The sequence below is a fragment of the Mastacembelus armatus genome, chromosome 20 (assembly GCF_900324485.2).
Source record: "Mastacembelus armatus chromosome 20, fMasArm1.2, whole genome shotgun sequence".
NCBI lineage: Eukaryota > Metazoa > Chordata > Actinopteri > Synbranchiformes > Mastacembelidae > Mastacembelus > Mastacembelus armatus.
In genome coordinates, this window is record NC_046652.1 from 19,638,805 (window position 1) to 19,666,590 (window position 27,786).

Sequence of the window (27,786 nt, forward strand, 5' to 3'; positions counted from 1 at the left end):
TCAGCCCGAACAATTAAGAGAAAACTTCTTTGAAAAAACCTCGTGTGGGAGCAAGTCCCCAGTTCCATCCATAAAATGTGCAGCTGCCCACACCCCCTGTGAATTCCACTCATCTATGTCTATAGATTCTCGTTTAAGCAGCACATAACGATTATTCCACACAGGAGTGTTACGTGCTGTAAGATGATGCTCGTAAAGTCGTTTCCAATAGAGAAGAACCTGCCGGTGAAAGTCCAAAAGCCTAATTGGAAGAGACTGACAATCAAAATCACACTGTAGAAGAAAATCTATTCCACCCATGAATCCAAAACCTTCATACCTCCATCTCCATAAGTCTTAACCACATCATCCTTTCTAATATGATGACACTTATTTCTCCAGATGAAATTAAAGTCGACACTGTTAATTCTTTTGATCATCTTTGTCGATATCGGTAAAGTAAACGCAGGGTAAATAAGTCTGGACAAACTGTCCATGTTGGATAATAAAGTTCTACCAAATATGGTCATGTCTCTGTAGCCACCTGTTTAAATCACTTTGCAGTTCTCAATATTGTCACCTATAGTTTTAGTCTCAGGTGTCAGTTTATTTTTGGTGATATTAACCCCCAGATATCTGACTTCTGTCTTTATGCTTATTAAAATTCAATAGATTGTATTACTAAAGGAACCTGCTCCACATCCTTCAGGAACAGGGTTGTATCATCAAGCTGACTGATTCTTATTTGTCTTCCACTCATGTTTCAGCCTCCAATGCTGCTAGATTTGATCAGAACAGACAACATCTCAGCCACCATCATAAATAACAAAGGGGAGCTACCACAACCCTGACGTGTCCCTCTTTTAATGTCAAATCCTGAACAGGTGCCCTGACCTAAGGCTGCTGAGCTGTTGGTTCCCCCATACAGCATTCCTATGGACTTAATACATTTCTCACCAAGTCCAGACCTTTGTAAAGTTTTCAACATAAAGAGTGCTCTACTGAACCGAATGCTTTATAGAAGTCTACAAATAAAATGAACCCATTAAGTTTAAACATATGATTATAATCTAGTAAGTCTAGAACCAACCTAATATTATTATGGACTGACCGACCCTTCAGAAAACCAGATTGTGTCTCACTAATTACAGAAGCCAACCCTTTGTTTAATCTCATTGCTATGGCCCCAGAGAGAACTTTAGAATCTGTGTTTAGCAGTGTTATAGGGCGTAAGTTATCTAACTTCTTCTGTCCCTGCCAACTTTAGGGATCAAAGTAATGAGTCCTTGTTTCATACTCGTCATTAACTCTTTCTGGTCGACACCTTCTTTTATAGCATTGAAGACCAGGTTTCTTAGGTCTTTCCAAAAGAATTGGTAGAAACTGGTTGTGGGGCCATCTGTCCCTGGAGATTTACTAAGAGCCATTTTTGAGATAACCCCATCCAGTTCCTCAATTTGAAAATCTTGTTCACATAATTCCTTGAATGAACTTTCAATACAAGAACCTCTCTATCAAAGAACCCATCCTCCTCAGCATTAGAACAGTTAGAAGAGTATAATTTAGAACAGAAGGATGAAACCTCATTCATTCCCATTAATCATCAAACTAGTAATTGCTTTTCTTTGTTGTCTGCTCTTTTCCAAATTACAAAAGTATGAGGAGTTTTTTCCCCCTGCTTCGATCTATTTAGCGTGAGATCTAACAAACCCCCCACGAGCACGATTTAGGTATAACTGGTCTAACTTACCCTGTAGTAGTTCCATAAGTCTCTCTCTGTCTTCACTGTTTAAGTCTGACTAATTGAATTATCATTAAATTTCCAATGACTTTTATTTTTCCTGTTTGTCTCCTCTGTGGACTCTAGAGCCAAGTCTATGAAGGAATGATCCGATAAGGTGCATTATGTATTTTGGTATCTGAGACAATGTTCAAGATGCTATTAGTCCCTAACCAGTAGTCAGTTCTAGATTTACCTTCTCCGTTAGGTTTGAACCAAGAATATTTCTTAATACCCACATTTCGACTTCTCCACACATCCCTTAGATTATTGTCTGTCATAAAGTATTCGATAATTTCGTTTGCCTTGGATTTGCCTAATTTGGGGGGCCACCTATCCACCAGATAATCTGGAGCCATGTTCCAGTCCCCACCCACTAAGATCTGCTCAAATCAGAGATGACCTTTGAGACCTTTTGTCAGGACTCGGGGAACTATTATAAAATTTTTGGACCAAGGAAGCGCCCACACTGGTACCTAAGGTTCAACACAAGACTTTATTAACAGGACTAGGAAAAACAAGAACAAAACTCAAGGCAAAAGGGGAAAGGTCTAGGCAGGGTAGCAAGGACAAAACATGAACACAGGACAAGGACACGAAGGAACAAGGCCGGAGGAGTCTGGGTCACACACACTTGGGAGACGCACCAGATCACACAGACACTTGAACATGAGAGACGGGGAGTCAGGGCATGAAGGTCTGGGTCACACACACACCTCGGGAGACGCACCAGACCACAAGAGAACATGAACACATTAAGGGAATTACAACATGAGGTAGTCTGGGTCACACACAACTGGGGAGACGCATCAGACTACACAGGGAGCAGGAACACGGACACAAGGGTAACAGGGCATGAAGGGTCTGGGTCACACACATTTAAGGAGACGCACCAGACACACGGGAAACGAGAGCATGAATACGGGGAATCAAGGCATGGAAACAACAAGGGCATAAAACATGAAACGAGACTAAGACACATGAACAGAGGACACGGGAAAAGGACCAGAAAACTAACAAAGACCAAAAGAGACAAAATACTTAACTCTGGGGGAACAAAAGGTAGTCCACTCAAAACACTGTCTTGGCAGCACTCAAAAGAATACATAACAGACAACCCAGCAACTAAAACAAGAAACAACCAAGGTATATAAAGACCGGGCACAAAACAAGAAACAGGTGAAAATAATCAACTAATTAGGTCAACATAAAGGAAACAGAAATAATCAAAAACCAGTTCCTGTCAGGATCCTCCAAAATAAAAGAAAACGGAAGTCCAGTGAAATGGATCCTGACACCTTTCTATTCATGTCTGGTTTGGGGCTTCATTGTTGTTGTAGCCATAGACATTTGTGATTATGAAAAACAAACCCTCCACTTTCAACACTGCTGTCAGCCAGTGGCCTTCCTCATCAGACCTATACGTTACACACTCACCTGGACATTTGTTGAAACATATTGCTGATGTTGAGCTGCAAACCTTTGCAAACTGACAAACTCAGTGTTGAATGTTGATCAGATTCCAAACTTCATTATCAGCCAGTTCAGCTGTGGAGGAAAACTGATTTAAAGCCAGCTGGGAGACAGCTGGGAGTTTCCAGCTTCTGTCCAGTCCAACAATAAGAAAGTTTCCTCACTCAACATGTCTCCACCTCAACTAATCCCAGTTTGCTTCATGTCCACAGGGACAGGACCAGGACTCAGGTCTCTGAGGAGCAGCGGCTGTCCAGCTGTGCTTTGTGTCAGGACGTCCTGAAGGATCCAGTCTCTACCAGCTGTGGACACCGGTTCTGCAGACGGTGCATCACCTCATACAGGGACCAGTCTGGTTCACCAGGAGACTTTCCCTGTCCCCAGTGTGGAGAAAGATCCAGAACCAGTAGGACCCACTGATTGTTCTACATTTGAGTTGGTCCTTCACAGTCGAGATTCTGTGTCACACAAATGTCTGTTTGATTGGACCCTTTTTCTTGTCTTCCAGTGGACTCTGGTCTGCAGGAGGTTTTAGATCAACATAAGACCAGTCTGAGGACCAGATGTGAACGTGTGACTGAAGGACCTGATCCAACAGGAAGTGGAACCCTCCTCAACAGGATCTACACTGAGCTCTACATCACAGAGGGACTGAGTGAAGAGGTTAATACCCAACATGAGGTCAGGCAGCTGGAGACCACTTCCAAGATGGAGACCCTCCATGACACTCCAATCAAGTGCCACGAGATCTTTAAAGCCTCCCCTGACCAGCAGAGACCCATCAGAGTGGTTCTGACCAACGGCGTCGCTGGTGTTGGAAAAACCTTCTCAGTGCAGAGGTTCAGTCTGGACTGGGCAGAGGGCTCAGAAAACCAAGACGTCAGTCTGCTGGTCCTGCTTTCGTTCAGGGAGCTGAACCTGATCAAAGATGAGCAGATCAGTCTTCTCAGGCTGCTCCATGTTTTCCATCCAACATTACAGAAGGTCACAGCAGAGCAGCTGGCTGTCTGTAAAGTTCTGTTCATCTTTGACGGCCTGGATGAAAGCAGACTTTCACTGGATTTCAACAACAGCAAGGTGGTGTCTGATGTCACACAGGAGGCCTCGGTAAGCGAGCTGCTGACAAACCTCATCCAGGGGAATCTGCTTCCCTCAGCTCTGGTCTGGATAACTTCCCGACCCGCGGCGGCCAATCGGATCCCTCCTACGTGTGTGGACAGGCTGACAGAAGTCCGAGGCTTCACCGACGCCCAGAAGGATGAGTACTTCAGGAGGAGGTCCAGGGACGAAGAGCTGTCCCACAGAATCATCTCACACATCAAGGCATCCAGGAGCCTCCACATCATGTGTCAAATCCCAGTCTTCTGCTGGATCACTGCTACAGTTCTGGAGCACATGTTGACCACAGAGCAGAGAGGAGAGCTGCCCAAGACCCTGACTGACCTGTACTCACACTTTCTGCTGGTTCAGACAAACAGGAAGAAGCACAAGTACCATGAGGGACATGAGACGAGTCCACGGCAGCAGATGGAGGCTGACAGGGAAGTTCTTCTGAAGCTGGGGAGGCTGGCGTTTGAACATCTGGAGGAAGGAAACATCATGTTCTACCAAGAAGACCTGGAGCAGTGTGGTCTGGATGTCCCAGAGGCCTCGGTGTACTCAGGAGTCTGTACAGAGATCTTCAAAAGAGAGAGTGTGATCTTCCAGAAATCGGTCTACTGCTTTGTTCATCTGAGTGTTCAGGAGTTTCTGGCTGCAGTCTACATGGTCCACTGTTACTCAAACAGGGAGTCACAGGTCATGAATAAGTTCTTAAAACAAACCCTAGATAACTTCCTGTTCGTAGCAATGGAGAAATCCCTGGACAGTAAAAGTGGCCACCTGGACCTGTTTGTCCGCTTCCTTCATGGCCTCTGTCTGGAGTCTAACCAGAGAGTCTTAGGAGACCTGCTGGGTCAGACAGAGACCAGTCCAGAAACCATCCAGAGAGCCATCAACAACCTGAAGAAGATGAACAGAGATGATATCTCTCCTGACAGAAGCATCAACATCTTCCACTGTCTGATGGAGCTGAACGACCACTCAGTCCATCAGGAGATCCAAAAGTTCCTGAAGTCAGGGACCAGATCAGAAAAGAGACTCTCTGAGATCCAGTGTTCAGCTCTGGCCTACATGCTGCAGATGTCAGAGGAGGTTCTGGATGAGTTGGACCTGAAGAAGTACAACACATCAATCCACGGACGACGGACACTGATACCAGCTGTGAGGAACTGCAGAAAGGCTAAGTAAGTCCAGATGTGATCATCACCATAATGTTCGTCTTGTTTATTGTGAGAATGACAGCAGCTGGATTTTGTCCCAGATGTTCTTGAGCTGTTCCAAATGGTGTCAGTCCAAAAGCTGCAGATGTTCCTGTTGTGTTTTTCTCTCTGTCCAGTGAATGAACACAGTTCTTCTTTTTCTTTCCAATGGTTTTTCCATGGGACACATTTTTCTTCTGTTTCTCTTCACACACTGATGTTTTTCTGCCACATGTGGACAAATGTCCAACATTGGAATAAACAGGGACAGGCCTGTTGTGGAAGTTCCAAAGGAACTGAGTTTTCTCTGCTTCCTGTCCAAGATGAAAGCAGAACAAAGATGAAGCGTGTGCAGTGTGACAGAGAGTGAGAAGAATTCTTATTTCATGTCCCACCCACTGAGAGAAGATCAGCTGAACCACTGATGTGAAGACACAACAGGACATGTCCCTGTTTGACATCAAGTGATTCAACTCAATATATTGTCTCTGTCATAATAACAGCTTTTCTAATATATGTGTCCTCACAGACTTTCTAGATGTGGACTCTCAGAGACTCACTGCGAAGTCGTGGCCTCAGCTCTGAAGTCCAACCCCTCCCATCTGACAGAACTGGACCTGAGTGGAAACGACCTGCAGGATCCAGCAGTGCAGCAGCTGTGTGGTGGACTGCAGAGTCCACACTGTAGACTGGAGACTCTGAGGTCAGTTGACTGACTGTTCCTATTGTAGATCTTAGATGTTGAATCCACAACTAAAGCTCCTGTGAATGTTGGTTGTTCCATCCAGTGTTTTCATTGTTCTTCTATTCTCAGCAGACTAAGAATGATTCCTTCAGTTTCACTTCATTTCACTGAGCTGTCTTCAATAATGTGTGTTCACTCATATTGAATAGTCATATTAATAATGATGCGTTTCTTTCTATAGAAGCTTTGAAGAACAGAGTGTCCCAAAAATGTCATCTGTCAGGAAGTTGTTCTGAATCCTTTGTGTTTCTAAACAAACTGTGGAAACAGTCCAAAGCTGAAACTGTTTCAACTGAAACTGTCCAGTGTTTGTCCAAGTTTGGATCCCAACAATATGTCAATATTGGACCAGACTAATATCTGACCTGATCCTCCTGAGAGCCAGAAGGAAAAAGGTTGGAATATTTCCATTTTGGAATAGAAGTGAAGACTTTGGGCTGTGAGAAACAAAGTCCTCTTTCTTTTTGGGGAAGAACACGTCCCTGTAGTGGACATTGGGTCTTGCTTTGTCCCAAAAACCACACAATAAGCATCAGTTTGCTGACGATAATGTTGGATTTTCTCTGCATTTCTATCTGATTTTTCTCACTTGATGAAACTCAGAGAAAACATATGACACAGTCAGTTGTCAACAATCTATGAATGGGATTCCAAAGCTTGTGTTTAGTGGCCAATGACACAGTGGGGATCAGTCCCAACACAAGGACATGATCTGGTCTGTGCATTGGGACTGGGCCATTAGAAAGCAGTTGTCAGCCTGTTGTCATTGCCAAGGCCTCAAATCCTGATGCTGTGTGAAGAAGCTTTGAGTAGTTTTTGTTCCTGAACTGAAGCCAGCAGCTTTTGGTCCTGACACTGTCCACCCAGTTTGTTCCCTGATCCAAATCTCATTGTGAAGAACAAATCCACAGTGTCTCTATAAAGTTGATCCCATAGAAATGAAAGCACATGTGGAGCACAGAGACACACAGATGAAATCATGTGTCCAGGTGGTTGAGCTGTGTTTAGTGTCTGAGCTGCTGCTGCTGCTGCTGCTTTACCTCTGTGCTGTGCTGAGGCTGCAGCCAATAAAGCCAGAGAAGAAGATGCAGAGAGGGAAGAGACAGGAGACAGGAGAGCCTGGGGGAGCTTCCTTGGCTCAGATAGAATAAGGAGGAACAATTCAATGCATTGTTTTGCTGCACTTTGGAACTGGGTCAACAAACTTTAAGCAGGAAACTTTAAAGCTGCACAGTGACAGTATGAGCCATCAACTAGATTGATTCTGCTGTTGGCTGGAAAGCAGCTTCTCTTCCCATGTGCTGACAATAATATCATGATATAGTCAGACTATTATTACTATTATTCTGACTGTTCTCATATTATTCTTCTCATTATTATCATTCTACATTTCCCTTCAGGGATTAATCAAGTTGATCTCATCTCATTATTCTAATGAAAAGAAGAAGAATTGTCATCATCATCATCACCATCCTCATTGTAATCAACATCAGTGTCACATTGGATCTCCTTCTTTGCTTCTTTATTCAGGTTGGAGAGCTGCAGTTTGTCAGAGACCAGCTGTGGTTATCTGGTCTCAGCTCTGAAGTCCAACCCCTCCCATCTGAGAGAACTGGACCTGGGCTACAACCGGGACCTGCAGGATCGAGGAGTGCAGCAGCTGTGTGGTGGACTGCAGAGTCCAGACTGTAGACTGGAGACTCTGAGGTCAGACCCCATGTTTAGGTTGTGTGCTGAGATGAATGTGATGTGAAAGTTGTGCTGACACTAAACTGCAGACATGAGGCTGATATTAGACTGATCCACACTGAGGATCTTCATGGGAAAGGCTGTTTTCCCTCTCAGAGAAATGTGGCTGCACAACATGAGTTTGTATAGATGGAGCCACAGGTGGAGCTGGCAGAGTTTCAGAGCTGAAGTCACTCCGTCTTTATTGAAGCAGCAGCATGTTGGCATTCATATTAATGACAGCTCTTTGTCCCTTTTTGGATGGGACTGCTTTGAACCTGCATGCTGTTGGCTTCAGCTGTTTGGAGTTTCCACTTTCTAAACTTCTACTTTCTAAACCTTCTTCAGCTCTGAACACATTCTGAAATATTCAACACTTTCAAGAGGAACTTTGGTTTCTAACGTCACATCTTTGCTTCTTTATTCAGGTTGATCAGCTGCAGTTTGTCAGAGACCAGCTGTGGTTATCTGGTCTCAGCTCTGAAGTCCAACCCCTCCCATCTGAGACACCTGGACCTGAGTGAGAACAACCTGCAGGATCCAGGAGTGCAGCAGCTGTGTCGTGTACTGCAGAGTCCAGACTGTAGCCTGCAGACTCTGGGGTCAGTTCACTGACTGTTTGTTCCTATTGTAGATCTTTAGTGTTGAATTTTTGTTTGAACTCAGTGTTTGCACAGACATAACTTCTATTGAAGTTGATTTTCTTTTCCTGTCTTTGGATTTTTCTGAGGCTAAATTCAGTCTTTAGTCCCAAATGACTGAGTCTCACAGAAAGTTGGTCTCATTGTGTCTAAAGAGTCACATGTGTCAGCAGAAAATCCTCTGGACTAATATTTGTTGGAAATGGATCCAGTTTCTTTGATGCAGTAGAAATATTTCTTTGATCATTGATATTGATGGTTGAGAACACACACAGACAGGTGTGTTTCCATCACTTCAGAGAACATTCCATTGACTTCCATTGATTTCCTGGAGACAAAGCCAAACCAGAAGCACTACTTGGTGAACCCTAAGCACAAGCTGAACCTCAACTTCCAGACAGCTTCTTCCACACAGAAATCCAAACGGGTCCTGGACTAGATTATTGGCCCCTTTTTAGATGTTGCCATTGGATTTGGAGCAGGTGGTTCACCTTGGACTCACCTGTTGGGAGTCCCAGTTAGTGCAGCCTAATAATCCCTCATTCAGTCAGTTGAAATGGACAAAGTCCTGTGAGGACCCTCTGGTCCCAACATGTAAGAAACAGTAGATCAGTTGACAGACAAAGCATTACCTTGATCCATGTTGCTATTGGACTGTTGTCCAGTGGCCTCGGGCTCCACAGAACCCGGCTCTATGGAACCTTTAGTGCCAAAGAGGAACAGTGTGTCAGTTGTGTGGAAATATTTTGGCTTTAAAGAAAGAAGATGCTGCGTGGCGTCAAAAGCTGCCTTGCTACTGTTGCTGCCTCATGGGCCAAGACTAGCAAGGCTAAAAGGCCGAGCACCACTGTGTCAAATGAACCAATCCCACCCAACATGACCAGATGTTGCAAAGTTTAACTCCATATGAATCGAATTTAAAACATCACATGGAAATTCCTGTTTCTCACAATGACTTTGAATTAAAGTCAGAGATTTTTCATCTTTCTGCACTTTCTTCTTCATGTTAATGTGACATCAATTCACACCTCAGCTAATTTCATCATAACAGGCTGGATGGACCAGTTTCTATTGACACTTGTGTTGTATTTATAATATTGTGTTGTTCTATTCATTGTTCATGTTTGTTCAATAAGAAAACAGGAAGTTGGTCTTTGGTTCTTTATTCAGGTTGGAGAGCTGCAGGTTGTCAAAGACCATCTGTGGTTATCTGGTCTCAGCTCTGAAGTCCAACCCCTGCCATCTGAGAGAACTGGACCTGAGTGACAACAACCTGCAAGATCCAGGAGTGCAGCAGCTGTGTGGTGGACTGCAGAGTCCAGACTGTAGACTGGAGACTCTGAGGTCAGACCCCATGTTTAGGTTGTGTGCTGAGATGAATGTGATGTGAAAGTTGTGCTGACACTAAACTGCAGACATGAGGCTGATATTAGACTGATCCACACTGAGGATCTTCATGGGAAAGGCTGTTTTCCCTCTCAGAGAAATGTGGCTGCACAACACGAGTTTGTATAGATGGAGCCACAGGTGGAGCTGGCAGAGTTTCAGAGCTGAAGTCACTCCGTCTTTATTGAAGCAGCAGCATGTTGGCATTCATATTAATGACAGCTCTTTGTCCCTTTTTGGATGGGACTGCTTTGAACCTGCATCCTGTTGGCTTCAGCTGTTTGGAGTTTCCACTTTCTAAACTTCTACTTTCTAAACCCTCTTCAGCTCTGAACACATTCTGAAACATTCAACACTTTCAAGAGGAACTTTGGTTTCTAACGTCACATCTTTGATTCTTTATTCAGGTTGAGTCGCTGCAGTTTGTCAGAGACCAGCTGTGGTTATCTGGTCTCAGCTCTGAAGTCCAACCCCTCCCATCTGAGACACCTGGACCTGAGCTGGAACATCCTACAGGATCCAGGAGTGCAGCAGCTGTGTGGTGGGCTGCAGAGTCCAGACTGTATACTGGAGACTCTGAGGTCAGACCCCATGTTTAGGTTGTGTGCTGAGATGAATGTGATGTGAAAGTTGTGCTGACACTAAACTGCAGACATGAGGCTGATATTAGACTGATCCACACTGAGGATCTTCATGGGAAAGGCTGTTTTCCCTCTCAGAGAAATGTGGCTGCAGAACATGAGTTTGTATAGATGGAGCCACAGGTGGAGCTGGCAGAGTTTCAGAGCTGAAGTCACTCCGTCTTTATTGAAGCAGCAGCATGTTGGCATTCATATTAATGACAGCTCTTTGTCCCTTTTTGGATGGGACTGCTTTGAACCTGCATCCTGTTGGCTTCAGCTGTTTGGAGTTTCCACTTTCTAAACTTCTACTTTCTAAACCTTCTTCAGCTCTGAACACATTCTGAAACATTCAACACTTTCAAGAGGAACTTTGGTTTCTAACGTCACATCTTTGCTTCTTTATTCAGGTTGGAGAACTGCAGGTTGTCAGAGACCAGCTGTGGTTATCTGGTCTCAGCTCTGAAGTCCAACCCCTCCCATCTGAGACACCTGGACCTGAGCTGGAACATCCTGCAGGATCCAGGAGTGCAGCAGCTGTGTGGTGGGCTGCAGAGTCCAGACTGTAGACTGGAGACTCTGAGGTCAGACCCCATGTTTAGGTTGTGTGCTGAGATGAATGTGATGTGAAAGTTGTGCTGACACTAAACTGCAGACATGAGGCTGATATTAGACTGATCCACACTGAGGATCTTCATGGGAAAGGCTGTTTTCCCTCTCAGAGAAATGTGGCTGCACAACATGAGTTTGTATAGATGGAGCCACAGGTGGAGCTGGCAGAGTTTCAGAGCTGAAGTCACTCCGTCTTTATTGAAGCAGCAGCATGTTGGCATTCATATTAATGACAGCTCTTTGTCCCTTTTTGGATGCGACTGCTTTGAACCTGCATCCTGTTGGCTTCAGCTGTTTGGAGTTTCCACTTTCTAAACTTCTACTTTCTAAACCTTCTTCAGCTCTGAACACATTCTGAAACATTCAACACTTTCAAGAGGAACTTTGGTTTCTAACGTCACATCTTTGCTTCTTTACTCAGGTTGAAGGACTGCAGTTTGTCAGAGACCAGCTGTGGTTATCTGGTCTCAGCTCTGAAGTCCAACCCCTCCCATCTGAGAGAACTGGACCTGAGCTGGAACACCCTGCAGGATCCAGGAGTGCAGCAGCTGTGTGGTGGACTGCAGAGTCCAGACTGTAGACTGGAGACTCTGAGGTCAGACCCCATGTTTAGGTTGTGTGCTGAGATGAATGTGATGTGAAAGTTGTGCTGACACTAAACTGCAGACATGAGGCTGATATTAGACTGATCCACACTGAGGATCTTCATGGGAAAGGCTGTTTTCCCTCTCAGAGAAATGTGGCTGCACAACATGAGTTTGTATAGATGGAGCCACAGGTGGAGCTGGCAGAGTTTCAGAGCTGAAGTCACTCCGTCTTTATTGAAGCAGCAGCATGTTGGCATTCATATTAATGACAGCTCTTTGTCCCTTTTTGGATGGGACTGCTTTGAACCTGCATCCTGTTGGCTTCAGCTGTTTGGAGTTTCCACTTTCTAAACTTCTACTTTCTAAACCTTCTTCAGCTCTGAACACATTCTGAAACATTCAACACTTTCAAGAGGAACTTTGGTTTCTAACGTCACCTTTGCTTCTTTATTCAGGTTGGAGAACTGCAGTTTGTCAGAGACCAGCTGTGGTTATCTGGTCTCAGCTCTGAAGTCCAACCCCTTCCATCTGAGAGAACTGGACCTGAGAGGAAACAACCTGCAGGATCCAGATGTGCAGCAGCTGCATGATCTTGTCCAGAGTCCAGACTGCAGCCTGCAGACTCTGAGGTCAGTAGAGGGCTGGAGTCAGTCCATGGTGCTTTCAGCAGGACTGGACTAAACCCAGCTTTATTTCTTAATTTAATTTATTTCACAAATCCATTAAAACAGATAAATACAATCATGTTGTCCATCGTCCCCAGAAGCCAGATCTTGTCAATAGTGGCCCAGACATCATGAACCTCATTCTAACCTAAAATATTGTGTAATATCCTAAAATTCCTCAAACACCCAAACATCATAAATGACAAATAACATCCAGACATATAGACACTGGCACCTGAAAAATAAACCATGACATTATAATGAAAATACCATAAGAACAACAAGTGATGCCACTTGACTTAGTTTTCAGATCAACAGGTTTAGGAATCAGTGTATGTTTGAAGCAACTTTCCCTTTAAGCTCTTTTTACAGCTGGACAGAGATGAAGATGCTTTAATGTTGTTTTCAAGCTTGTTCCAGATCTGTGGCCTCTACAGGTCACACTCAGACTTGGACATTGGACTTTGTGTTTCTTTCCCCTTAAGATGTGTTTATTTCTAGGACTTTGTCCATGTGAAGGAGAAGTGATAAGGTCACACAGTCTGACATTGAGTTCATAAACTACATTGTACTTCAAGCATTGTGGGAAAAGTTGGTCTCAGGAAGTTTCATCAGTTTATCAGAATCAGAATCAGAGTCAGAATGAACTTTATTGCCAAGTGAGTGTGCACACACACACACACACACACACACACACAAGGAATTTGTTTAGGTACAGGGGGGGTACTCCAGTGCAAACAGACATAAATACAAATGCTACAAGGGTCAAACAGTAAACATAAATGCTACAGAAATGCTACAAAAAACTAACTAAGAGAAAAATACACAGATAACCTGAGAAACAGGATGAAAGGGGAACTAATTGGTGTGCAAAGAGCAAAAAGGTGCAAGTGTCATAGTGCAGGTGGTGGAAGGGAATGGTGGAGAGCTACGAGTTTAAGAGTTGGATGGCCTGAGGGAAGAAGCTTCCTTTGTGCCGGGCTGTCTTGATGTTTGGAGCTCTGAAGCGCCGACCAGAGGGTAAGAGTTGGTGACTCGGGTGGGTGGCATCCAGAGTGATTTTTCCGAGCTCTTTTTCTCACTCTGGAGGTGAACAGGACTTGGAGGGTGGGTAGCGTAACACCGATGATCTTCTCAGCGGTCCGAACTGTCCTCTGAAGTCTTCGGATGTCTGATTTAGAGGCGGAACTAAACCAGACAGTGATGGAGGAGCACAGGACAGACTCGATGACCGCTGAGTAGAACTGGGTCAGCAGCGTCCGTGGAAGGTTGAACTTCTTCAGCTGGCGCAGGAAGTATAACCTCTGCTGGGCCTTCTTCATGATGGAGTCGATGTGGAAGTTCCACTTCAGGTCCTGAGAGATGGTGGTGCCCAGGAACCTGAATGACTCCACTAGTGCCACAGTGCTGTTCATAATGGTGAGAGGGGGTGGGTGGGGGCATTTCTCCTGAAGTCCACAACCATCTCCACTGTTTTGAGCGTGTTTAGCTCCAAGTTGTTGTGACTGCACCAGCGAGCCAGCTGCTCCACCTCCTGTCTGTATGCAGACTCTTCACTGTCCTGGATGAGACCAATGACAGTGGTGTCATCTGCAAACTTCAGGAGTTTCACAGAGGAGTCACAGGAGGTGCAGTCGTTTGTGTAGAGGGAGAAGAGCAGTGGGGAGAGAACACACCCCTGGGGGGCGCCGGTGCTGGTGATGCGGGAGCCAGAAGTAAATTTCCCCATCCTCACTAGCTGTTCCCTATCTGTCAGGAAGCTTGTAATCCACTGACAGGTAGAGTCAGGAACGGAGAGCTGGGAGAGTTTATTCTGGAGGAGTGATGGGATGATGGTGTTGAGTACCAAGCTGAAGTCCACAAACAGAATCCTCACATAAGTCCCTGGTTTGTCCAGATGTTGCAGGATGTTGTGTAGCCCCATATTGACTGCATCATCCACGGACCAATTGGATCGGTAGGCAAACTGCAGGGGGTCCAGGAAGGGTCCAGTGACGTTCTTCGGGTGGGCCAACACCAGTCTTTCAAAGGACTTCATGACCACGGATGTCAGAGCCACTGGTCTGTAGTCATTGAGTCCCGTGATTTTTGGCTTCTTGGGGATGGGAATGATGGTGGAACGTTTGAAGCATGCAGGGACTTCACACAGCTCCAGTGATCTGTTGAAGATCAGAGAGAAGATGGGAGCCAGCTGGTCAGCACAGGTTCTGAGGCATGTTGGTGAAACCCCATCTGGTCCTGGTGCTTTCCTTCTCTTCTGCTTCCTGAAGAGCCGACACACATCGTCCACACTGGTCTGAAGTATAGGAGTGGGGGAGAGGGGGTTGATGGTTAGAGGTGTTAAAGGTTGCTCTGAAAGACAATCAGAGTGGGTGGGGGGTGATTCAAATCTGCAATAGAACTCATTCAGATCGTTCACCAGCGTTTGATTGCCTATTTAGGAGGGGGATGGAGTCCTGTAGTTGGTTATTGTCCTCAGGCCTCTCCACACTGAAGCAGAGTCATTAGCTGTAAACTGGTTTTCCAGCTTTTTGGAGTAGCTCCTCTTAGCTGCTCTGATCTCCTTATTCAGTGTGTTCCTGGCCTGATTATACAACATATGATCACCACTTCTGTAGGCATCTCCTTTGGCTTGACAAAGCTGTCTGAGTTTTCCAGAGAACCACGGTTTGTCGTTGTTGTATGTTAAGAAGGTCTGGGTGAGAATGCACATGTCCTCACAGAAACTGATGTAAGATGTAACAGAATCTGTGAGTTCATCCAGGTTTGTGGCAGCAGCTTCAAAAACACTCCAGTCAGTGCATTCAAAGCAGGCCTGTAGCTCCTGCTCTGTTTCCCTGGTCCATCTCTTCACAGTTCTCACTACAGGCTTAGCAGATTTGAGCTTTTGCCTGTATGTTGGTATGAGGTGGACCAGACAGTGGTCAGAGAGTCCTAAAGCTGCTCTGGGGACGGCGTGATATGCATCCTTTATTGTGGTGTAGCAGTGGTCCAGAATATTGTCCTCTCTGGTGGGGCACTTGATGTGCTGTTTGAATTTAGGCAGATCATGGCTCAAGTGTGCTTTATTAAAGTCTCTGAGGATGATAAAAACAGAGTCCGGGTGCTGCTGCTCCGTGTTTGCGATCTCCTCAGCCAGCTGATACAGGAATGTAAACACTGACCAGGACGCACGAGGAAAAGTCCCTGGGCGAGTAGAAGGTTTACAGTTAATGAAAAGCGCTTCCAGGTCAGGACAGCAGATCTTCTTCAACACTGTTGCATCTGTACATCACCTCTCATTGATGTAAAAGCATGTCCCACCACCGCGCAATTTCCCTGCTGTGTCTGAGTTGCGGTCCGCTCTGATCAGCTGGAATCCGGGCAGATGGAGCGCGCTGTCCGGTATGGCTCCATTAAGCCAGGTCTCCGTGAAACACAGAGCAGCAGAGTTCGAAAAGTCCTTGTTTATCCGGGTAAGCAGGTGTATTTCGTCCATCTTGTTGGGTAGCGAGCGGAGGTTCGCCAGATGTATGCTGGGCAGAGCTCTCCTGAGGCCGCGCTGACGAAGTTTCACCAGCGCGCTTCCCCAGAGCGTTTTAGTTGGCGGAGCAGCTGCGCTTCTCGTCCGAATGTGCAAAACTTGGATGAAAAATATCCTGGGAGTGCTGCCGAATGCTTAGCAGTTCAGCCCGAATGAAACTTAATAAGTTAGAGAAACAAAGTGCAGGACAAAATAACAAAACAACTGGAGAGCTCCAGACCGAGGCAGCCGTCCACGGCGCCATCTTGGATCTTCTTTCTTGTCCTAAAAAGAGGCTGGATCAACTGGTTCTAGGGAGACCAGGAAAAGAAGGGATCCAGTTTCATACAGAGGATGTTGTTGTGGCAAAACCCGTTGGATGAGCAAAAAGAGAGTGCAGACAGATTGTCTTGTTCAGAATATATTTCTTACATACCAGAGTGGAACACAATAAATTAGTCTTCCCCAACTGCTCCCCAGCTGTTCCCTAATAAGGCTGTATTCTAAAACTCTATATTCTCATTGGACAGTTAACCCCCCATCCTGGGCCTGCTCTGTTATACTGGTCCCTTCCTCACACCTGGTGTCCTAAGGAACCTTTCTCTCAGATCCTCCTCACCAACATCCTTGAGAACCCTGTGTCCCTTAGTGTCAGACTGTACTAGGTCAGGAAGAACATAAACATCAGATATGATTCTATGATACTATGTTGGGACAAGAACTAGAACACCTGTGTCCCCTCGAGTTGGTTTATTTGAAGAGATCAGTCAGTAGCCTATTGAAGATTCTATACTTTTATTGTTTCCACAGCAAAACAGATCACATGAGCAAATACAGTCAGATATATCTGGAGTTCTGTGACACTATTTCTAATGCATGTAGCCACAGAACTGCAAACAAGGAAACACACAGTGGTGATATAGTCTGATTACGCTCTTCTCAACTGAAACTCTTGCTGCTCAGCTCGTTCCCATATATGGCCTTTACACCAGTGATTACAATAATTCAATCTTTTATCTTTGACCCCTCACAACTAACAGAGATTTAGATGAAAGAGACCTGATATTTAATAGTCCACATCTGACAGTTCTGTTTTTCTGTTCAATAAGAGGAGTGGTCTTCATTTTTATTAGGTTTTTATGAATAACTCCTCTTCTGTTAACTTCTGATTTATTTGATTTATATGTTCGAGGGGCAGACACAGTCTCTATGTGGTTTTAGGGGGGCGGCGGCTCTAAGGAAACTACAGAGAGGCGTTTTAGACTGAGTCTCTGCGTCCCGGTCCCCACCCTGGATTGTCAGGCTTTAGGTCGGCTAATAAACTCGGCCAAATTCCTAGAGATGAGAGCTGCACCATTCAAAGTGGGATGGATGCGTCTCTCGCTACCACCTAATAGTCTATAATTTGTTCTGCACTTTGAGCAGAGAGACTTGATGGAAATGTTCTATAGAAATAAAATGGACCTTGGCCAAAATGGTTTCTGAGTCAACCTGAATAAACAGAAGAACAGTCAGGAGCCTGTTTGATGCTGTGACATGTTTTTCAAAACAAGGAAGAAACAGACAAAATGAAGGAAAAGTTGAGGAGCTGCTGCAACAAGCTGCCCCTCTCATGGTGCCATGGTTATCATCATATATGCACATTTACATCAGCACATTAACTGTTTGTGTTTGCAGAGGGGGGTACCCCAGAGAGAGACCAGGGTCTGCAGGATCTAGCTGTGTGTCCATGAAGAGTGACCGGTCCAAAGAGTTCAAACCTCCAAACTTCAGTCCTGAACCTGGACCCCCAGACTCAGGGTAAGAGACAGTTGCTAGTGTAAACTGAGCTGAAGATGAGTCTGTGGTCTGGAAGACAAAATCCTGATCCACTAACATCAGGTGTCCTTTCCTGTGATTCATTAAACAAACCAAAACAATGCAGTGCTGTGGTGCAGGAGACCCGTTGGCTTCCCTTTGAGCTGCACTCTATGGTTGAGAGGAGATATCCAACTTTAAATATATATAGAATATATCAAATTTAGGCTGTGGGCAGAAAACGGACTTTTGTGCCGGAGGATCAGATATTTAGTCCGAAAAAACCTGTTTCCTGGAAACATTTCAGGCCGACTGACACCAATCAACATATTTGTGGTTGGAGTTTCTAAGAGGCCGTGTCAGTAGTTAGTGTAGTCCCCGACAGAAACAACAGACCGAAGCTCTTCATCTGCATTTAAATGCAGTCGTCAGAAGGAATTCACAGCTTCCAGGTGGAAAACCATCTCCGTGGTAACGGTCCCTCCCCCTGCACACCTCTGTTGACTGGTTGGTTTTTTCACTGCAGTTCACAGCGAGTGAGAAAGGACGTGAACATCCAGTCTAGAGCGTCAGCTCCAGCTGCAGAGCTAACGTGGTCAGTTCTTAGTATTATTAAATGTCTCTGCATCACTTTGACTCTACGCAGCCAAAGCAGGTCCACAAAGGATGGAATATGAGACCCAGCTCAATACTGTGCAGCACAGTAGTTCACTGAGCCAACCAGTCCCAATGAACACAGCTGCTTTTTGGATGCAAACACATGTGCAGCGTTAATGTTAATGCGTAAGATTGTGGCACCAATGAGGAACAGCCCATTAAAGAAACAGAGCTGTGCTTTATGCTCTGCTCTCTGATCAGGGTTTAGGTTTGGTGTCTCTGTTTGTCGGCCGCTTTTCTGACTGATTATTAAACTCATAAAGCCTAACACGGTCTGGGCCGGAACAGACTCCACCATCTGGCCCTTCTGTCAGTGAACATAGATGGTCTCAGTAGTATTGATTCTGAATTGATCAATGATCAGTTGATGTTGAAGGAAGCCCAGTTTGAATCAGCCTGTGTTATCACAGTCCAACCTGTTTCTAGATTCCCCTCTAGAGCTTTGTTGTATCAGCATTAACACAGTGTCATTCATTGTTTATTGTGCAGGGCTAAGGATTTACTTTGTCTGTGCAGCACCTGCATCTGCTACCATGGAAATACTTTCTGTGTCTCCATGTGCCACATCAGATTCCTCCCCCTCCTCCAACGATGCAGGCAAAGTTCTGCTTTCAAGTCTAACAACACGACTGAGAGTAGATATTATTTTATTGATGAGCTGAGCTATTGTTCAATTCTAATATCTGATCTTATCTAGCATGTTGATTCTGTGGCCTATTTATTCAGTCGCTCTGTTGGACTCTGCCTGCAGACTTTAAAAAAAGCTGGAGATGCTCATCATTTGTGGAGACACAATTAAACCAGATTCATCACCTGCTCCCAGTAGACCCCCCGCCCATTTCCTACACACACACACACACCTGTGCCAAACTGTAAAAATGTTGATCTTCCTGAATGTGAATGACCAATATATTTTCATCACACACACAGGAAGTGTCAAAAAGTTGCACAACACAACAGGCATCAATCAACTTAAGATCCAAGCTCAGCATCCATAAAGCAGTCCTGGCACAGCTAACACAAATGTAAAACAAACAAATAACAAACTAACAAAATATGAAGGACAAACACAAAGAGGTTAAATCAAATCAAACTCCTTCAGCCGTCCACACATTTCAACAGCTTTGTTGTTTTCAACATGTTCCAGAGAACTGTACCAAAGGTTCTCCTCATTCCTCCAGTGGTTAAAACAGGGTTTCAGTTTCAGATATCTGCATTTATGAAGAACAAATTTATGCAGCAATAAAAGATTGTTTATAACGAAATCACCTTTTTATCTTCCAGATAAATTCCAAATTTCACCAAATTCAGAGGCTTAAATCTTCTCCCCTGAATCCAGCTCTGTACATCTCTCCTAAAGGAAGATACAAACTCACAATGAAAGAACAGATGATTGAGATCTTCAGTTCCACAGAAGGAACATTGATTCACCTCCAAATTAAATTTCATTGGTTGGATATATTTCATTTAAACTTTAAAGTGAATCTCTTTAATCTTGGGGGAAAGAGGAAAAGATGGAATTTTTCCTTATTTTCTTAATTTCACAGGATCAAAATCTTTAACAACATCTCTTCTCTTGACACATTTGGACATATAATATGGAATAAACAGCTATGAAGAAATCTATTAGTGCACGTCTCATTACAAAACTCTGCTCCTTCAGTGCAGAGCTTTCTCAAGCTGGGAGTAGCATTAGAATATAATATGTCTTCCTGTCTGTAGCCACCTGTTTAAATCACTTTGCAGTTCTCAATATTGTCACCTATAGTTTTAGTCTCAGGTGTCAGTTTATTTTTGGTGATATTAACCCCCAGATATCTGACTTCTGTCTTTATGCTTATTAAAATTCAATAGATTGTATTACTAAAGGAACCTGCTCCGCATCCTTCAGGAACAGGGTTGTATCATCAAGCTGACTGATTCTTATTTGTCTTCCACTCATGTTTCAGCCTCCAATGCTGCTAGATTTGATCAGAACAGACAACATCTCAGCCACCATCATAAATAACAAAGGGGAGCTACCACAACCCTGACGTGTCCCTCTTTTAATGTCAAATCCTGAACAGGTGCCCTGACCTAAGGCTGCTGAGCTGTTGGTTCCCCCATACAGCATTCCTATGGACTTAATACATTTCTCACCAAGTCCAGACCTTTGTAAAGTTTTCAACATAAAGAGTGCTCTACTGAACCGAATGCTTTATAGAAGTCTACAAATAAAATGAACCCATTAAGTTTAAACATATGATTATAATCTAGTAAGTCTAGAACCAACCTAATATTATTATGGACTGACCGACCCTTCAGAAAACCAGATTGTGTCTCACTAATTACAGAAGCCAACCCTTTGTTTAATCTCATTGCTATGGTCCCAGAGAGAACTTTAGAATCTGTGTTTAGCAGTGTTATAGGGCGTAAGTTATCTAACTTCTTCTGTCCCTGCCAACTTTAGGGATCAAAGTAATGAGTCCTTGTTTCATACTCGTCATTAACTCTTTCTGGTCGACATCTTCTTTTATAGCATTGAAGACCAGGTTTCTTAGGTCTTTCCAAAAGAATTGGTAGAAACTGGTTGTGGGGCCATCTGTCCCTGGAGATTTACTAAGAGCCATTTTTGAGATAACCCCATCCAGTTCCTCAATTTGAAAATCTTGTTCACATAATTCCTTGAATGAACTTTCAATACAAGAACCTCTCTATCAAAGAACCCATCCTCCTCAGCATTAGAACAGTTAGAAGAGTATAATTTAGAACAGAAGGATGAAACCTCATTCATTCCCATTAATCATCAAACTAGTAATTGCTTTTCTTTGTTGTCTGCTCTTTTCCAAATTACAAAAGTATGAGGAGTTTTTTCCCCTGAGATCTAACAAACCCCCCACGAGCACGATTTAGGTATAACTGGTCTAACTTACCCTGTAGTAGTTCCATAAGTCTCTCTCTGTCTTCACTGTTTAAGTCTGACTAATTGAATTATCATTAAATTTCCAATGACTTTTATTTTTCCTGTTTGTCTCCTCTGTGGACTCTAGAGCCAAGTCTATGAAGGAATGATCCGATAAGGTGCATTATGTATTTTGGTATCTGAGACAATGTTCAAGATGCTATTAGTCCCTAACCAGTAGTCAGTTCTAGATTTACTTTCTCCGTTAGGTTTGAACCAAGAATATTTCTTAATACCCACATTTCGACTTCTCCACACATCCCTTAGATTATTGTCTGTCATAAAGTATTCAATAATTTCGTTTGCCTTGGATTTGCCTAATTTGGGGGGCCACCTATCCACCAGATAATCTGGAGCCATGTTCCAGTCCCCACCCACTAAGATCTGCTCAAATCAGAGATGACCTTTGAGACCTTTCTATTCATGGCTGGTTTGGGGCTTCATTGTTGTTGTAGCCATAGACATTTGTGATTATGAAAAACAAACCCTCCACTTTCAACACTGCTGTCAGCCAGTGGCCTTCCTCATCAGACCTATACGTTACACACTCACCTGGACATTTGTTGAAACATATTGCTGATGTTGAGCTGCAAACCTTTGCAAACTGACAAACTCAGTGTTGAATGTTGATCAGATTCCAAACTTCATTATCAGCCAGTTCAGCTGTGGAGGAAAACTGATTTAAAGCCAGCTGGGAGACAGCTGGGAGTTTCCAGCTTCTGTCCAGTCCAACAATAAGAAAGTTTCCTCACTCAACATGTCTCCACCTCAACTAATCCCAGTTTGCTTCATGTCCACAGGGACAGGACCAGGACTCAGGTCTCTGAGGAGCAGCGGCTGTCCAGCTGTGCTTTGTGTCAGGACGTCCCGAAGGATCCAGTCTCTACCAGCTGTGGATGCCGGTTCTGCAGACGGTGCATCACCTCATACAGGGACCAGTCTGGTTCACCAGGAGACTGTCCCTGTCCCCAGTGTGGAGAAAGACCCAGAACCAGTAGGACCCACTGATTGTTCTACATTTGAGTTGGTCCTTCACAGTCGAGATTCTGTGTCACACAAACGTCTGTTTGATTGTATCCTTTTTCTTGTCTTCCAGTGGACTCTGGTCTGCAGGAGGTTTTAGATCAACATAAGACCAGTCTGAGGACGAGATGTGAACGTGTGACTGAAGGACCTGATCCAACCGGAAGTGGAACCCCCCTCAACAGGATCTACACTGAGCTCTACATCACAGAGGGACTGAGTGAAGAGGTTAATACCCAACATGAGGTCAGGCAGCTGGAGACCACTTCCAAGATGGAGACCCTCCATGACACTCCAATCAAGTGCCACGAGATCTTTAGAGCCTCCCCTGACCAGCAGAGACCCATCAGAGTGGTTCTGACCAACGGCGTCGCTGGTGTTGGAAAAACCTTCTCAGTGCAGAGGTTCAGTCTGGACTGGGCAGAGGGCTCAGAAAACCAAGACGTCAGTCTGCTGGTCCTGCTTTCGTTCAGGGAGCTGAACCTGATCAAAGATGAGCAGATCAGTCTTCTCAGGCTGCTCCATGTTTTCCATCCAACATTACAGAAGGTCACAGCAGAGCAGCTGGCTGTCTGTAAAGTTCTGTTCATCTTTGACGGCCTGGATGAAAGCAGACTTTCACTGGATTTCAACAACAGGAAGGTGGTGTCTGATGTCACACAGGAGGCCTCGGTCAACGAGCTGCTGACAAACCTCATCCAGGGGAATCTGCTTCCCTCAGCTCTGGTCTGGATAACTTCCCGACCCGCGGCGGCCAATCTGATCCCTCCTACGTGTGTGGACAGGCTGACAGAAGTCCGAGGCTTCACCGACGCCCAGAAGGATGAGTACTTCAGGAGGAGGTCCAGGGACGAAGAGCTGTCCCGCAGAATCATCTCACACATCAAGGCATCCAGGAGCCTCCACATCATGTGTCAAATCCCAGTCTTCTGCTGGATCACTGCTACAGTTCTGGAGCACATGTTGACCACAGAGCAGAGAGGAGAGCTGCCCAAGACCCTGACTGACCTGTACTCACACTTTCTGCTGGTTCAGACAAACAGGAAGAAGCACAAGTACCATGAGGGACATGAGACGAGTCCACGGCAGCAGATGGAGGCTGACAGGGAAGTTCTTCTGAAGCTGGGGAGGCTGGCGTTTGAACATCTGGAGGAAGGAAACATCATGTTCTACCAAGAAGACCTGGAGCAGTGTGGTCTGGATGTCACAGAGGCCTCAGGAGTCTATACAGAGATCTTCAAAAAAGAGAGTGTGATCTTCCAGAAATCGGTCTACTGCTTTGTTCATCTGAGTGTTCAGGAGTTTCTGGCTGCAGTCTACATGGTCCACTGTTACTCAAACAGGGAGTCACAGGTCATGAATAAGTTCTTAAAACAAACCCTAGATAACTTCCTGTTCGTAGCAATGGAGAAATCCCTGGACAGTAAAAGTGGCCACCTGGACCTGTTTGTCCGCTTCCTTCATGGCCTCTGTCTGGAGTCTAACCAGAGAGTCTTAGGAGACCTGCTGGGTCAGACAGAGACCAGTCCAGAAACCATCCAGAGAGCCATCAACAACCTGAAGAAGATGAACAGAGATGATATCTCTCCTGACAGAAGCATCAACATCTTCCACTGTCTGATGGAGCTGAACGACCACTCAGTCCATCAGGAGATCCAAAAGTTCCTGAAGTCAGGGACCAGATCAGAAAAGAGACTCTCTGAGATCCAGTGCTCAGCTCTGGCCTACATGCTGCAGATGTCAGAGGAGGTTCTGGATGAGTTGGACCTGAAGAAGTACAACACATCAATCCACGGACGACGGACACTGATACCAGCTGTGAGGAACTGCAGAAAGGCTAAGTAAGTCCAGATGTGATCATCACCATAATGTTCGTCTTGTTTATTGTGAGAATGACAGCAGCTGGATTTTGTCCCAGATGTTCTTGAGCTGTTCCAAATGGTGTCAGTCCAAAAGCTGCAGATGTTCCTGTTGTGTTTTTCTCTCTGTCCAGTGAATGAACACAGTTCTTCTTTTTCTTTCCAATGGTTTTTCCATGGGACACATTTTTCTTCTGTTTCTCTTCACACACTGATGTTTTTCTGCCACATGTGGACAAATGTCCAACATTGGAATAAACGGGGACAGGCCTGTTGTGGAAGTTCCAAAGGAACTGAGTTTTCTCTGCTTCCTGTCCAAGATGAAAGCAGAACAAAGATGAAGCGTGTGCAGTGTGACAGAGAGTGAGAAGAATTCTTATTTCATGTCCAACCCACTGAGAGAAGATCAGCTGAACCACTGATGTGAAGACACAACAGGACATGTCCCTGTTTGACATCAAGTGATTCAACTCAATATATTGTCTCTGTCATAATAACAGCTTTTCTAATATATGTGTCCTCACAGACTTTCTAGATGTGAACTCTCAGAGACTCACTGTGAAGTCGTGGCCTCAGCTCTGAAGTCCAACCCCTCCCATCTGACAGAACTGGACCTGAGTCACAACGACCTGCAGGATCGAGGAGTGCAGCAGCTGTGTGGTGGACTGCAGAGTCCACACTGTAGACTGGAGACTCTGAGGTCAGTTGACTGACTGTTCCTATTGTAGATCTTAGATGTTGAATCCACAACTAAAGCTCCTGTGAATGTTGGTTGTTCCATCCAGTGTTTTCATTGTTCTTCTATTCTCAGCAGACTAAGAATGATTCCTTCAGTTTCACTTCATTTCACTGAGCTGTCTTCAATAATGTGTGTTCACTCATATTGAATAGTCATATTAATAATGATGCGTTTCTTTCTATAGAAGCTTTGAAGAACAGAGTGTCCCAAAAATGTCATCTGTCAGGAAGTTGTTCTGAATCCTTTGTGTTTCTAAACAAACTGTGGAAACAGTCCAAAGCTGAAACTGTTTCAACTGAAACTGTCCAGTGTTTGTCCAAGTTTGGATCCCAACAATATGTCAATATTGGACCAGACTAATATCTGACCTGATCCTCCTGAGAGCCAGAAGGAAAAGGTTGGAATATTTCCATTTTGGAATAGAAGTGAAGACTTTGGGCCGTGAGAAACAAAGTCCTCTTTCTTTTTGGGGAAGAACACGTCCCTGTAGTGGACATTGGGTCTTGCTTTGTCCCAAAAACCACACAATAAGCATCAGTTTGCTGACGATAATGTTGGATTTTCTCTGCATTTCTATCTGATTTTCTCACTTGATGAAACTCAGAGAAACATATGACACAGTCAGTTGTCAACAATCTATGAATGGGATTCCAAAGCTTGTGTTTAGTGGCCAGTGACACAGTGGGGATCAGTCCCAACACAAGGACATGATCTGGTCTGTGCATTGGGACTGGGCCATTAGAAAGCAGTTGTCAGCCTGTTGTCATTGCCAAGGCCTCAAATCCTGATGCTGTGTGAAGAAGCTTTGAGTAGTTTTTGTTCCTGAACTGAAGCCAGCAGCTTTTGGTCCTGACACTGTCCACCCAGTTTGTTCCCTGATCCAAATCTCATTGTGAAGAACAAATCCACAGTGTCTCTATAAAGTTGATCCCATAGAAATGAAAGCACATGTGGAGCACAGAGACACACAGATGAAATCATGTGTCCAGGTGGTTGAGCTGTGTTTAGTGTCTGAGCTGCTGCTGCTGCTGCTGCTGCTGCTTTACCTCTGTGCTGTGCTGAGGCCGCAGCCAATAAAGCCAGAGAAGAAGATGCAGAGAGGGAAGAGACAGGAGACAGGAGAGCCTGGGGGAGCTTCCTTGGCTCAGATAGAATAAGGAGGAACAATTCAATGCATTGTTTTGCTGCACTTTGGAACTGGGTCAACAAACTTTAAGCAGGAAACTTTAAAGCTGCACAGTGACAGTATGAGCCATCAACTAGATTGATTCTGCTGTTGGCTGGAAAGCAGCTTCTCTTCCCATGTGCTGACAATAATATCATGATATAGTCAGACTATTATTACTATTATTCTGACTGTTCTCATATTATTCTTCTCATTATTATCATTCTACATTTCCCTTCAGGGATTAATCAAGTTGATCTCATCTCATTATTCTAATGAAAAGAAGAAGAATTGTCATCATCATCATCACCATCCTCATTGTCATCAACATCAGTGTCACATTGGATCTCCTTCTTTGCTTCTTTATTCAGGTTGGAGAACTGCAGGTTGTCAGAGACCAGCTGTGGTTATCTGGTCTCAGCTCTGAAGTCCAACCCCTCCCATCTGAGACACCTGTACGTGGGCTACAACCGGGACCTGCAGGATCGAGGAGTGCAGCAGCTGTGTGGTGGACTGCAGAGTCCAGACTGTAGACTGGAGACTCTGAGGTCAGACCCCATGTTTAGGTTGTGTGCTGAGATGAATGTGATGTGAAAGTTGTGCTGACACTAAACTGCAGACATGAGGCTGATATTAGACTGATCCACACTGAGGATCTTCATGGGAAAGGCTGTTTTCCCTCTCAGAGAAATGTGGCTGCACAACATGAGTTTGTATAGATGGAGCCACAGGTGAGCTGGCAGAGTTTCAGAGCTGAAGTCACTCCGTCTTTATTGAAGCAGCAGCATGTTGGCATTCATATTAATGACAGCTCTTTGTCCCTTTTTGGATGGGACTGCTTTGAACCTGCATCCTGTTGGCTTCAGCTGTTTGGAGTTTCCACTTTCTAAACTTCTACTTTCTAAACCTTCTTCAGCTCTGAACACATTCTGAAACATTCAACACTTTCAAGAGGAACTTTGGTTTCTAACGTCACATCTTTGCTTCTTTACTCAGGTTGAAGGACTGCAGTTTGTCAGAGACCAGCTGTGGTTATCTGGTCTCAGCTCTGAAGTCCAACCCCTCCCATCTGAGAGAACTGGACCTGAGTCGGAACAACCTGCAGGATCCAGGAGTGCAGCAGCTGTGTCGTGTACTGCAGAGTCCAGACTGTAGACTGGAGACTCTGAGGTCAGTTCACTGACTGTTTGTTCCTATTGTAGATCTTTAGTGTTGAATTATTGTTTGAACTCAGTGTTTGCACAGACATAACTTCTATTGAAGTTGATTTTCTTTCCTGTCTTTGGATTTTTCTGAGGCTAAATTCAGTCTTTAGTCCCAAATGACTGAGTCTCACAGAAAGTTGGTCTCATTGTGTGTCTAAAGAGTCACATGTGTCAGCAGAAAATCCTCTGAACTAATATTTGTTGGAAATGGATCCAGTGTCTTTGATGCAGTAGAAATATTTCTTTGATCATTGATATTGATGGTTGAGAACACACACAGACAGGTGTGTTTCCATCACTTCAGAGGACATTCCATTGACTTCCATTGATTTCCTGGAGACAAAGCCAAACCAGAAGCACTACTTGGTGAACCCTAAGCACA

General features: G+C 44.6%; 1 protein-coding gene across 1 annotated transcript in view; it reads left to right on the plus strand.

Moving 5' to 3' along the window:
• Positions 1-27,364, plus strand: part of LOC113121853 (uncharacterized) — a gene marked incomplete at its 3' end in the record, with an annotated part of 90,904 nt that extends 63,540 nt beyond the window's left edge. The window contains exons 6-21 of the mRNA XM_026292695.1: positions 3,445-3,638; positions 3,741-5,517; positions 6,062-6,235; positions 7,808-7,984; positions 8,434-8,607; positions 9,817-9,990; positions 10,440-10,613; positions 11,063-11,236; positions 11,686-11,859; positions 12,307-12,480; positions 17,696-17,818; positions 22,214-22,407; positions 22,510-24,277; positions 24,822-24,995; positions 26,571-26,747; positions 27,196-27,364. Of these exons, the coding sequence (XP_026148480.1) occupies positions 3,445-3,638; positions 3,741-5,517; positions 6,062-6,235; positions 7,808-7,984; positions 8,434-8,607; positions 9,817-9,990; positions 10,440-10,613; positions 11,063-11,236; positions 11,686-11,859; positions 12,307-12,480; positions 17,696-17,818; positions 22,214-22,407; positions 22,510-24,277; positions 24,822-24,995; positions 26,571-26,747; positions 27,196-27,364 (5,971 nt within the window). The remainder of the gene's footprint in view (positions 1-3,444; positions 3,639-3,740; positions 5,518-6,061; positions 6,236-7,807; positions 7,985-8,433; positions 8,608-9,816; positions 9,991-10,439; positions 10,614-11,062; positions 11,237-11,685; positions 11,860-12,306; positions 12,481-17,695; positions 17,819-22,213; positions 22,408-22,509; positions 24,278-24,821; positions 24,996-26,570; positions 26,748-27,195) is intronic.
• Between the last annotated feature and the right edge of the window lie 422 nt (positions 27,365-27,786).